Source organism: Aptenodytes patagonicus, chromosome 2 (assembly GCF_965638725.1).
Source record: "Aptenodytes patagonicus chromosome 2, bAptPat1.pri.cur, whole genome shotgun sequence".
NCBI lineage: Eukaryota > Metazoa > Chordata > Aves > Sphenisciformes > Spheniscidae > Aptenodytes > Aptenodytes patagonicus.
The window spans coordinates 148,862,343-148,875,176 of NC_134950.1; the positions used below are offsets into that span (position 1 = coordinate 148,862,343).

Below are 12,834 nucleotides of genomic sequence, written 5' to 3' on the forward strand. Positions count from 1 at the left end.
TAGTTACTGTTAGATTAAAAAAAAAATCTTACCAATTTCTCTTCCTCCCATTCCTAGTGCTCTATAGTCTTTTATTCTGCAGAAGTTCAATGATGCCGTAAAATTTGACATTGTGACAGAAAGTCATGCCAAGAGCAAGTATTTATCGTATCAAAAAATGTCCGAAAACATTTATCTGCTTTAAAGTGAAACATGCTTTTTCTCTTAGTGAAATGAATCTTTTTGAAGTACAGATTTCAGCAAACTCATCAGTTTAACTGCAGTTCCCCTCTAGAGCTTAAGGCCAAAGGTTGTGTTACCGGAACGGCCTCATGCATGTCGCAGGTCACCAGATCCCATCTACATACTATTCACTAAGTCAACAGTAGGCCAGCCTCAGCGCGGCGAGCACAGGGGACAGGGGTGTCCTCAGGGAACTCAACTTTGCGTCCATAAACTGTATGATGTGTGGCCGATACCAGTCTCAAAAAGCCACTAATTAACTTCATTCATTAAAACCATATACAGGTTTCTATTGTTTGTCGGTTTATGCTCTGTCATACTCCTGACAAGGCCAAGGTTTAACCTGAGAACTCATTGTCCATCAGGGCGTGATCCAGTTTTAACAAGAGAAATGAACGTACTGCAGAGCAGTACCTGCAGTGGCCGGGAGCTGTTTGGGGGAGACGTGCCCTTCCCTTTCACCTGTGGCTTCGAGCTGAGCTGTGCTCCAGGCTGGTGAAATGCAGAAAATGACAATGTTCTTGCCAAGATGATTCTTGCCTAAAATCTGATGCTTCCATGACCACCACCTAGCAGCAAGAGACAGCAGCCAGATCTTGAGGGGATTCTCTGCCCTGCACCAACTGCACCAAATCCACGGTGATTCATAGGAAGGTCAAAACCACAATCGGCGCTCACAAAGCCTGGTGATGCAGCCGTCCACAAGGAAGAAATAAAGTTCTCCTGATCTCTGCAGGCAAACAGCCGAAGCCACGCTTGATTGTACTTACAGTGTCTTACACACTGCTATCTTCAGAGCTTGTTTTGTAGCTTTATCTCCAGGTAGTTCAGATGACTTTGTTTTCTTTACTGCTTGCTATCCCCTTTATGAGCTTTTTAATAAATTTTATGGACAAAGATTGTATCGTCCTTTGATTGCTAATATGAAATCAGTTTGGCGTGGACTCTGAGCAAAAGTTTTCTGGGCCAGTAATCTGAAAATGTTTAGTTTGACTATATGGTCTTTTACGTCTTCCCTTATTAGAGGAACTTTCTGTTCTGCCAGCAGCTCAGTAGAACATAGATGTCTCCTAGTTTGATCCAAATACAGATATTTCTCCTTTTTCCATGTTATACTTCAGCATGTTAGCAGGAGTATCACCTGTACATAGGCTAAGTTTTTCTTGGTGCTTGGACGATTCTAAAATGCTGGCTTACGTCTAATTCTATTGGCCAGTGGGAGTTCATAGGTTTCTCCCTTTCTAACTTATTACCAGATCATTTTGAGTTGTATTTTATAGCTTGCCATCTACCTTTTTGCCTTTTTTGTCTGTTTTGTGTTTTCTACATTTTCTTTTAACCAGGATGGCTTCTCAGCTGCTATAAAGTTTTGTATGTTTGTGGAATGATGGCTTTTTTGGCATTCACTGGGAAATCTTCAGAGAGTTCTGACATTTTGTTAGAACTGCCATTAACACTTTAATGTCATTTCATAATTAATTATTGCAACAATCATGTTAAGGAATTACTTTCACTGTGACTGACTCTTTGTAATAGTTACGAAGTGAGAGTTCTGATAAGGCCCATGTTCCTCTGCTGCGATGTAAATTCCTCTTGCCTGTCCATCACAGGTGACATTTGGGAAAGGAATTGGTCATTCGTTCTGGGTTGTGACAAAAAATGTTTCATGGTGGGAATCAGTGTCCTCTGTATACCCCGCCAACAACATTTTTTATGTATGATGTGTGCTAGCCTCGGGAAAGAACAAACTAGTTCTAGTCACAAGCCAACTGATATTTTTATGTCTGCCCTATTCTGAAGTTACACCTGTTTTACAAATGTCTAGGAAGTTGCCTACAAGTTGACTAGGAAGGTGAATTGGTAACTAAAAATCTCACAAGTTTTTCATAAAGTCAGTTGTAAAATAGATTTTTAAGCTTAAAGATACAACTCAATAAATATAATCACAGGTATATGTGTATATTGAACATGATCCTGATGTTGCTTCTTGATGTGGTTAAGATTTAGTACCACAGCACGTCCTCACTGTGTTAAACTTCAGTGAATGCTTGAGCACTTACTGAGCCAGGTTCTTATACCCAATCCACAGTATTACAGAAAGTTCTTCAGCAAAGTTATCTGTGTAAATGGTAGTAGGACAGGGGCCATTTTTTAGCAATGTCTGATTTTATTGTAGTTTGAATATAAATTTAGGTAACGCTTTCAAAGATGCTTCGGACAAAACCACATAACTCTATAGAACTAATTAAAGACAACTTCATATCTTAGCTCCTCTTGTCAACTTCATGTTGAATATTTTGTGTTTATGTTTTATCCTGGCTAATTCACTTCCTATAGCATTAGATGTAAAACTTTTTTTGGCATATTTACTCAAAGTGTTTGAAATTATGTAGAAGAATATAAAAAATATGTTTCAAAAACGAGCATAACCTGATTTTCACTCTTGGGTAGATAATAGTTTATTTTCAGTGCAATGGGAGATCACAGTTTTCTGACAGAACTCTAAATTCGTAACAGCTACACTTCTTACAGTAATTTTTAAAAGGCCTTACTTCAGTTGCAATTATCATAACCGGATTTCAAACTTATTTTATGATCAAAAGTCTCTTCAGTAGAGCAAGGAACAGTAATACATTTCTCCTAAACAGTGTTCTAGCTCCTCCAGCTTAACTGGAATCCTGATGGTAAAGTCACATATTCAGCATGAAATTTTATATAGACTTGATGAGATGTAGCAGTAAATGGAGAGATGTTTGTATCCTAAAAGTAAAGACAAGAAAAATGAAAAATAGAACACCAAGATCCTTTGGAAAAGCCAGTCAGAGAGTTAAAACTGAGGCACAAATCGGATCAGAGTTTGGAAGGGACCTCAGGTCTGTGCTAGATACTGCTTTTGCATTTCTACCTCAGGGTACTACAAATGTTTAAATCACAGATACAACTAAATACAGAGCAAAATAGCTTGATGATGCCTCCCACTAGATGTCACTGTACGGTCTGCATTGGAAGGCTTCTAAGGTGCCACACACACCTTATGCCTTCACTTCCACTCATCTGTATGGAATTCATGCCAGAACTGGGGAAACAATCCTAAACAGGCAACAGTAAAGATACACATTTTAACCACTTACAGGGTTACAGACAGTAGGGAATACATACCATCCCACAGTACGGCCCGGCTGGGGGATAGCTGGCATCTGGCCCGTTGTAAAGGATCAGATAGTTGCTACTGCAATCCCCTGGGTCATCGATGCTGATGAAATCAAAGTTCACTGTGACAATTCGTCCCTTGGGCACAGTAATGGCCCACTCACAGTCAGTGTTGTTGTGGTAAGTTGCAGGGTAGCTGGGACTAGCAAATGAGCCAGTGCTGCCGTATAATGTTCCTCCGCATCCTGGAAACAGACACTGTTAATTAGCTTAGAAGGCTTAGTTTCACAAGATAACTACATGATGTAGTACATTAGTACAGTATTAGTAGTAGCACTGAAAACCAGAGAGACTCTGGGAGCTGGAACAATGAATGTGGGTAAAAGCATTATTCCAATAAGAGACAAAACTGAGGCTCTAGCTTCAGCAGCCTGAGAAGAATATGCAACGGGCATGAGACCATCACTGGACATTAAAAATCAAAACCCCAAAAACTCTTTGAAACAGGAACCAAAGTCTTAAGTCCGTGCCTTGGTCAGTTCAGTTCCCAACTACTCAACTAGAGACAAATTCTCTTTGGCTGTTCTTTGGAATGAAAAGCAGTGAATGCTCATCTGATAGACAAATACAGGGAACAACTCAGAGAAAATAGTCATAGTAAGTAAACTAAAGGCCATTTATACCAAAATTCAGTCTCCAACAGTGGGCAGAAGCAGATGCCCTGGGAGAAATGCAAGTTTATAGAGTAAGAGTAAGCATGTGCAGATCATGCCCCAGATTACTCCACAGTCTCCAAGAATTTTCAGCTCACAGCTCAAAGATGGCATCTTTGTATTTAATAGTCTTTATCAGATGTCTTTCATGAACTTATTCAGGTAGCCCTCGAATCCATGTAAATTTGTAGCATCCTATGGGAAGGAGCTCCATAGCTTAACTGCATACTGTGTGAAGAACTGTTTGGTTTGGTTTGGTTTGAACCTACCACCTCCTGGCTTTATCTGATGGCCTCTAGTTCTTCCATGGGAAAAGTCAATGAACAGTTGATCACTTTTTATCATCCGATATCACTGAATTTCATAGACCTCAGTAGTTCCTTAACCAGATTAAAAAGTTTCAGCATACCTCATACAGAAGCCATTTTTTATGTTGAGCCCTTAGTTATACCGGATTCTTTGTAAGAGGAGGAGACCAAAACTGTGCATATAATTCAATTTTATGTGAACTATGGATTTATACAGTGGCTGTCTGTTTGTTCTCTCTTCCTTTCCCAACGATTCCTAGCATTGTGGAAGCCTACTTGACTATTAGTGAGCAGTGAGCTCTTGTTTTCATGGGACTATTTTACCCCCAAGATCTTGTTGCTGACTAGTAAGTCAACTCAGAGCCCATATTTTTGTAAGCAAAGTTAGGATTGTCTTTTTTTGCCCATGTTCTTCATCAACACTTTCCTACACTGAACTTTATCTGCCTTTTCATTACCAAGCCACTCAATACTGTAAGGTTATTCTGCAGTGCTTTTCAGCTGGCCATGAGCTTTCCTACTTCCAGTAACTTAGTGTCATGAACAAACTATTACCCAGCTATTCACTGCCATTTCATAAGCCATTTATGAATGTGTCTATGATACAGTCACTACACAGCATTATAGTTAGGTTATTTTCTTGGGGCAAATTTCAGTCCTCTTCAGGCTTAGCAGTGCCTAGATCCTAGGGCATATCATGACTGGACTATTAATGGAGTAGGCTGAGTCACCACCACCACCACTCTGTGGGTCCAAAGATAGATGTTCCTGATATTTTCTGACCTCTCGGTGAAGGAGCTAGATCTTCATCTTAAGTGGACTATATCCTCTGAGGTTGCTAAAGTCAACATTAGAGAGAGGGAATTGCTTCCGTCACATAAAATGGATCTCACCCACTGGTCTTCAGGAACAACTACCTCTTCTCCAGTGACTGAATAGGGTGGACTATGGGTGCTTGGGAAGGTCTTAAGTGTTGATGAGGCAGGGCCCAAACTGAGCAGGCTGTATTTTCCCTCTATGTACAATTGCTAAGTGGAGTTACTTCGTAATTACAGCCTTACCACTTGATGATGAAGTCCAAGTAATTTCATATCCATCATGAGCCCCTGAAAAATCACTCTTGAAACGAAGGTAGACAACATGATTTTGGGGGAAGATGGGACTGGGCACAGTGTTTCCACAGAACCTGCCAAGTAGTGGTGATTGCACATCACTCCCATTTCTGACCTTCAAGGGACACAAGAAACATTGTCAACATTAAATCCCTATGCCAGTTATACACCAGTATGATTATGCAGTGATACAAGCACAGCACAAACTATGTAGTGACTTGCATGCATACCATAATTGTCATTTTAATACTGTTATTTTTCCTACTATATATTCCTCTATAGAAGGAAAAAGAGACCATTAACCAGTCTGTCTAAGTTCTGTAAGTAATTGCACAGAACAAGTATCACCAGAAACAGGTAGCTAAGTTTTATTCTGTGGTACATCTCCTGACTGAAAAAATTACTCAATTAGTAGCTAAGATGTGCTTTTGCAATTCAAGCCCATGTTTTACTTTTCATAAGAAATGTTAATATTCCAGATGAAAAGATTAATTCTTTACCCTGCAGACCCCTCTTTTCCCTGGTCACATTAAGACACAGATCATATTACATAGCTCAGATTTAATCTGATTTTTTTCTGAGCTCAAATAATGCTGGTGCTTAGATCCATTTCTTGAGACAGTAAAGAGGATATGAAAGGAAAACTAAATAATGATTCTGCCACAGACATCTAATTTTTGTCATCTGACCAGTGAATAGGGAAACCTTCAACAACTGTGAAAGGACAGAGTGAGGATTGTCTAGGAGAATATGCTTTTTATTGACACAAAGTACCTCTGCAAGTAGCCTACACTTGTTACTAGAGCTCCTTTTATTTTTTAAAGAAAAAATGCTTTTTTAGAAAAAAAACATTCTTTTTAAGAAAAATATCAAGCAGATGGAATCTACTGCTGGAACGAAAGCACTCAGATTTATGGCTTTCTGTTCATGCACAGATGCTGATATCGGATGAAAACTATCCCGGCTTGCTCTGTTAACTGGGTAACATCAACAAGAGCTAGGTAAAGATGAGTTAGCTGATAATGAAACTATTTATTAATTGGTTTTGGACTTACTATAGTGTGTATTGTTCAATCTCTTACTCTAACGTCTGAGTACCTTTCACCATAAAACTGTAGCAATAAATTAGTCCCTGATGTCAGTTCAGCTCAGACTTGATCCAAACTTATTAATATCCTTTAAATTCAGCAGATTTTGACACGGGCCCACAAAATATGTATACTTGCTTGATACCTCTAGGAAATCATGTGAACACTGGATGCTGTCTTCCAAACTGAAAGCATGGAAAAAGAGAGAAATTGTGTGATTCTGGGGAGCTTGTAGAATGATAGAACAGTCCATATTATTGGGGTGACGACCAGGCCAGCCAGGGCTCTTCAGGTAACCAAATGGCTGGTTATACTCTCTGCTGCAACCTTGAGACAGAAAACGAGAAACGTAAGCATTTCAGATCTCCGTATTGCTTTTCACAGTATGGAATAAACAAAGAGAAAGGTAGGTAGATTTTTTAGACATTTCTTCAAGCTTACCTGTAGCTTGATAGGTAAATCTGACTCCATTATTAATCATATATTCATCTGATTTGAAAGTCACGATGGCAGTGCGATCGTAAGAATAAAATTCAGGGACTGGAAAAGTTTCAGTGCCACAGAATCTATGGACTGATCCTTGGCTGTGCTGGAATTCAATACATGTCACAAGTTACTTAATGATATAATTCAGTTTGCTACTTACTGAACTTGAGATGAATAAATCTCTCAACACTTTCTATACCAGCTATGCAATCGCATTTTAAAGTTCTCATGGAAATCACTTAATAATGTCTCAACATTTTGTGTTCAATTATTATGAGAAACAAATCAAATGTAACAGGTATTTTCATGCTAAAATAAGAAACAATGAAAGAAGGTTTAGAATAATATAATACAAAGGACAGGGTTTTTTTCTGGTGCTTTTTACAAACACTCTTCTTGGCATGAATAGTCATTTTTATTGTGGTTCTTGGATGGGAGGAAGTACAATTAGTTTATGAAAACTTGCTGTTGGGCAGTTATTTTCTGGGTGTTAAGTTTGGCAGCTCTGTTACTTGATGCAACTGTGAAAAATTGTGTCACACTTACCAGGTCTAATTCAATGTGTGTATAGTGTCCTTCCATGTAGCCTGCATACCAGTTAACACACCTTAAGTGGGGCACAGCGCGTAATGCTTTGGATGTGCCCCTCACACAGAATCATCAATAAATCTATTACCAAATGGTGGGTTTCTCCTCTCTTTACAAAGAGCGAAGGGAGCTGAATGTGAATGGGGAACGGTATCAACTGTAAATTTCTTACTGTTGGCGAGTCCTGGAGCTCTAGGTAGTTCTGAGAGCAGTCCTGGCTGGAATGGAGGTGGAAAGCCTCTACCACCACCCTGACCTGCTGCTGCGGAGGGGCATCAATGACCCAAGTACAGAGAGTAAATGGTGGATATTCATTTGGGAAGTTAGGAGACGTTGCAGTCAGGGATGTAGAAGTTGCATTATATACTCCTCCACATAGTCCTGTGTAAAACAGTAATAAATGCATCATAGAGTGAAAACTTTTCCAACTAGGGAAAAGTATTTATTGAGCAAAACTACACTGGACAATATACTTTTGTATTTACTTGTGACTCTCTAGAAGAAAAAAAAATTAAGTAAAATACATGCTTATGCTGTGTCAGTGGATGTCATAAAACTCAAATAAATGTTTGTTCGCTATAATATCAGCATATTTGTTAACAGTCTGTGAGTGTTCCTGTTTCGCACTCCAGACTGACAGCCACCCCACAACCAGTCAAGACCGAAGAGAATTGCACTGGGGTCTAGCAGTGCTGCTTTTAGCTTGCTTGTAGATGCTGTCTTTGCCCCTTCCTAAGCCCTGTATCTAGAACAAATTTTGATGATTTATTATTTAAATATGTATTTCCACAGAAAAGTCACAACAATATATATGCTTACATATATATGGATACTTACGATCCACTGTGGCGTAGGTAGCATTGAAACCCTCCTTTTCCACAGAATTGTCTGTGATAAATTTCACAGTCAAGGAATTACGCGTAGAAAGAAAAGGAGCTGGCACTGTAGATCCACAGAATGTGCCAACTAAATTGGCATTTTCGTTATCCCCATCATAAAGCTGAAAGAAGAAATGTATACAAGCCACTAATAGGTTAGGCACAACAAACAAATAAATAGAAACAAAATTCTCTGACTCCTCCTGACATTACAGTTTCTTTTACTTGAAAGCACAGCAGGTGCTCTTGTGCTTTAACTGGATGTTCTTGATGACTATAATTATTCACTGCCATATTAACTAATTCTGTTGGACAGTGCAAATCTCATTATGGAACATTCTGGTCCCATCTCAGCAAATCTATAAAAAATTTATTCTATTTTAATTTGGCATTCTGACTTCTTTTTTATATGTAATCTCAAAGCACTTTTCAATGAGAAAGGTAGATTTTATTCACCAAAATGTAGAATTCATTCCGAGTTTCATTGAGCACCTCTAGTGCTCAACAGGATCTATAACACTCCTTGGTGGATCTTGTTTAGCAGCATTCTGCTATCCTATGTCATCTCCAAGAAAATAGCTTTCACAGGTGAGCATTGAGCATCAAGACTTACGTATTCAAAATTTAATAAATTAAAGTCCTTTCAAGCAACTGTGTATGATAATGAATCTGCAAGTTTACTTTTGACGTGCTTGAGTTTTGTTTTGTTTCTATTCTGTGAAATAAATATTCATTTATATAGGCAGTCTAAGACCAGAAGTGTGACCCCATAACAATGTTAAAACTCTTATTGGTTTCCAAAAAGACAGGATGTCATCTGGGGTAGTAATCTAACCCAATGAAAAAATAGTAATTATATTAAGCAATTTAATTTCTTCATAAGACCATTTTCTATTAATTAAGTTTTAGCCTCATGGAGAGGATAATGCATTCTATCTCACTGATACATTCTTGTTAAAATACGTAGCTATCTTACTTGGACATAATCATATCGGCAAGCCTGAACAGACTGTGCTTCAAGCATGAATGAAGTGAAGGTGAGGTTGATCAGTTTGTTCACAGGTGCAGTTATGATCCATACACAGTCCAGATTTTTCTCATATCTTCTGGTCACATTGGAGACTGGAGAGCCAAAGCTATAAGCTGAATTTGTCAAGTAACCACCACAGCCATTCTGAGGTCCTGTTGAAGAAGCAGAAGCCTTTTAAAAGCAATTCCTGGCATTTATTTAATCTTCAGATCTTTAATGTCAAGCCAGCAGCTTTTTCTGTGCTACAGAATTTTACTGTCCTCTCTCAAGGACTATCTGAATGATTAAAAGGCTTTCAACACAAACAGCGTTAGATAGATATGAATCACCATTAGATTTGGCAGAGTGAATTAAGACAGGCTCATGTCTTCTGTTGAATATAAAATCAGTATCCACTTTGAAAATGTAGCAACAGATTTTTTAAAAGGGACTGTAAGAAGACAGAGGACAGAAATTAGATAGAACAGTGGTTAGAAGGCCTTTCAATGTAATTCTTACCTCCTAGTAAGAGTACTTGGACAGTAGGGGGCACTGGGTTGTTGGCTTTGAAAATCTAGCTAAAAATTAAGTTGCTTATTTTGGCAATACGACCTCGTTCTGGGGGGATTGAATTTGGCAGCCTAACACTGGGACCCAGACTCGTATTCAGGAATCTAGCTAAAAGGGACTTACTTCTGGAAGCGTTTTGCGTGGTGGGAACTTACAACCCCTCTGAAAAGCAGTCTGCTTTTCATTTGGATCCCATGTACAGAGCTAAGTCCCTTACCGTAGTTACTCGCTGTGGAAATTTGAACCCTATAATGTTTTCAGTCACATTGAAAAAAATCACTTTTGGAGAAAAGCAGTTATTAGAAGATCAGAACCCTTTTATTGTGTCTAATTACAAACAAGCAAAAAATACAGAATATCTGAAGGGATTTTTTTTGTTACTTCTCTTTTTTTTATAGTTTGATTTCCAGAGGTTGGACTGGGCTAGCAAATCTGATCAATTTATTTACTTTATGCTTCCTTCCCCAGTCTCTATGGGGTTTCCTGGCCACTTACTTAATTCAGGAATTCAAATAAAGTATGGTTCATACTCTTGCTTTTGAGTCTAAGAGGGTTTTTGTAAACTGCACAGAGCAAAGCAGTAACTCTTAGCAGCCTGCTGTCTCCCACAGCAAATACTTTTAGGAGAATTAGATAATAAAAGAAGCTACAGCTGTGGCTAAGCAACATGAGTGGAGTTTCAGAATTTCATCTGCGTGCGTAAAATATGCCCGTCTGGCTGACATGCAGTGACTTAACCTTGACACACTGATATATTTCCAGTCATATAAAACTGCGCTCTACTTGAGCTACAGTGTTACGAAAGATCAGTCTGGTGAAAAATCAGCATCCAAGTATCAGGATTGTGTCAGTAACCCGGGGTTGGAGACAGCCCCGTCTTGCAGGACTGTAATGGTTAAACCAGAGTGACTAAGGCTAAATGTCATCCTGCTCTACTAACCAAAGCCGGAAAAACCCCACCCTAAAAAGAAGTTTGCTTAAAACCAAAGTCTTAATAACATGAGATTTAAGCTTTTGCTATAGCTAAAAGTGAACAGAAGAAACTTATTACAAAGGGAAAAAGTCAGGAATTAATAGACTCTAGTCCAGTTTTGTGGGCTGTTAATGAAGTCAGAAACTTGGAAAACTGTTAGCATTCATTCCAATGCCACTGCAGAAGCCGAGAACAACAGTGGGGAAAATGCGAGCAATAAATCACGTTCTTACAAATAATCTAGGAAGGAGGAAAATATCAGACAGGAGGGTGCCTGGGCCCTAAGAGGGCAGTTTTGCTATATTTTTCTCTGGGTTCACCCTTCTGCATGATTTATTCAGTCCCCCTGAAACAACTCATTGGAGCCACTTCCTGATCAGCATTTCAGACACCATGTACTAAACATAACATTAAGCATAATCATTAGGCATAGATCATAGTCTGAGCATCCAGCCCTGCAATATTGAGGCTGTAGTGATATACGGGTCAGAGACCTTACAAAGCTCCCCTTCACCCTTTTCAGGGTTAGAGTTGCAGAGATGCCAGTCAGACCATTGCAACTGGAATCAGGGAATTGCCACAGAGCCATGCAACAGGAAAGCTCTCAGTGCTGTTGGATTGTCCTTTTTTTTGGATATCAAATGTCTGGACCTTTGGAATGGTGCATTTCACTGCTAGCTGTGCAGCTGTAAAGACAGCTCAGATGACAAAAGAGACAGATGTGGGTAAGCTATGTGTGTGTACAGCACATAAGATGGACCTGACAGAGAGAGAAACAGGCGAAATCCTCATTATCAGAAAATTATTTCTAGCTAGCGTACCCAGTAGTAGCATCTAAGGGGAGATAAATAACTCAGAGTATGATTTACAGTTAGTAAAGATGAGGTTTCATCATTAGCTTTCACAATGCTTAGCCTGCTCAGCCGTGGTTGAGTCAAATGCTTACAGGACAGTACGTTATAAATAATGGCTAGACTGGAAGCCAACTAGATATCAAGTAGCCTTGCATCAAGCCAAATAAAGAGCAGCCCTTGTTGAAAAATTTATCTATCTTGGTGTTTTTCAGTACTAATCAACGTTACATCTGATTGCAGCCACTAAAAGTTACAGAATAGTGCAGCTGTGTAGATCTAGGGAACACCCACAGGTAAATGAAGAACCAACCGCTTAACAGGAGGGAACTCACCCTGAGAGAAACACTATTGCACTGCATTTTAGCCAGGACACAACTCATCGTTTTAAAAATCAGCACCACTTCTGAATAGAAGGCCAAATAGTAGCCATCCAGTCTGCTAGTGATCACTGATGGAATGATATTTATCGTTGGCTAACACAGCCAGGAAAATTTTAGCTAAAATTTAGGCAAAATGTGAGACTAAGAAGTCTGTTAATTTGTAGAATAGCCTCCTAGATAGTAAAAGCTGAACTTGATAAAAATAAGGAGAAATGTACCTTATAGAACAATTTGTGTGTGGGCAGATGGATTGACTACATGGTTTACTGTGTTGTTTCAGTCTCCAGTTTCTTGTTTAAAATAAAAATCATAAGATCATCATAAATCAGATTGCAATCTTGTCCTCCTCATAAACAGCTTGCCAGAGAACACAAACTATCAGAAGAAATAGGGCACACACTGTCATCACTAATTGCTTTTGGTGGGAAGCATTAATGAAACTAAAAGGCTGAAGGACCATTCAGAAAAGAAGGAACTGAAGGTTCCCTATGGCAAATAAAAAT

The 12,834-nt window shown here is 39.0% G+C and overlaps 1 protein-coding gene across 1 annotated transcript in view; it reads right to left on the minus strand.

The window, feature by feature from the left end:
• Positions 1-2,578: 2,578 nt before the first annotated feature.
• The window catches only part of CUBN (cubilin), a 146,040-nt gene continuing 135,784 nt past the window's right edge, over positions 2,579-12,834 (minus strand). The window contains exons 60-67 of the mRNA XM_076331626.1: positions 9,522-9,727; positions 8,505-8,667; positions 7,840-8,048; positions 7,035-7,182; positions 6,739-6,920; positions 5,455-5,620; positions 3,382-3,617; positions 2,579-2,982 (exon numbers count right to left, since the gene is read on the minus strand). Coding sequence (XP_076187741.1) covers positions 2,875-2,982; positions 3,382-3,617; positions 5,455-5,620; positions 6,739-6,920; positions 7,035-7,182; positions 7,840-8,048; positions 8,505-8,667; positions 9,522-9,727 — 1,418 coding nt within the window. The 3' untranslated portion in view covers positions 2,579-2,874. The remainder of the gene's footprint in view (positions 2,983-3,381; positions 3,618-5,454; positions 5,621-6,738; positions 6,921-7,034; positions 7,183-7,839; positions 8,049-8,504; positions 8,668-9,521; positions 9,728-12,834) is intronic.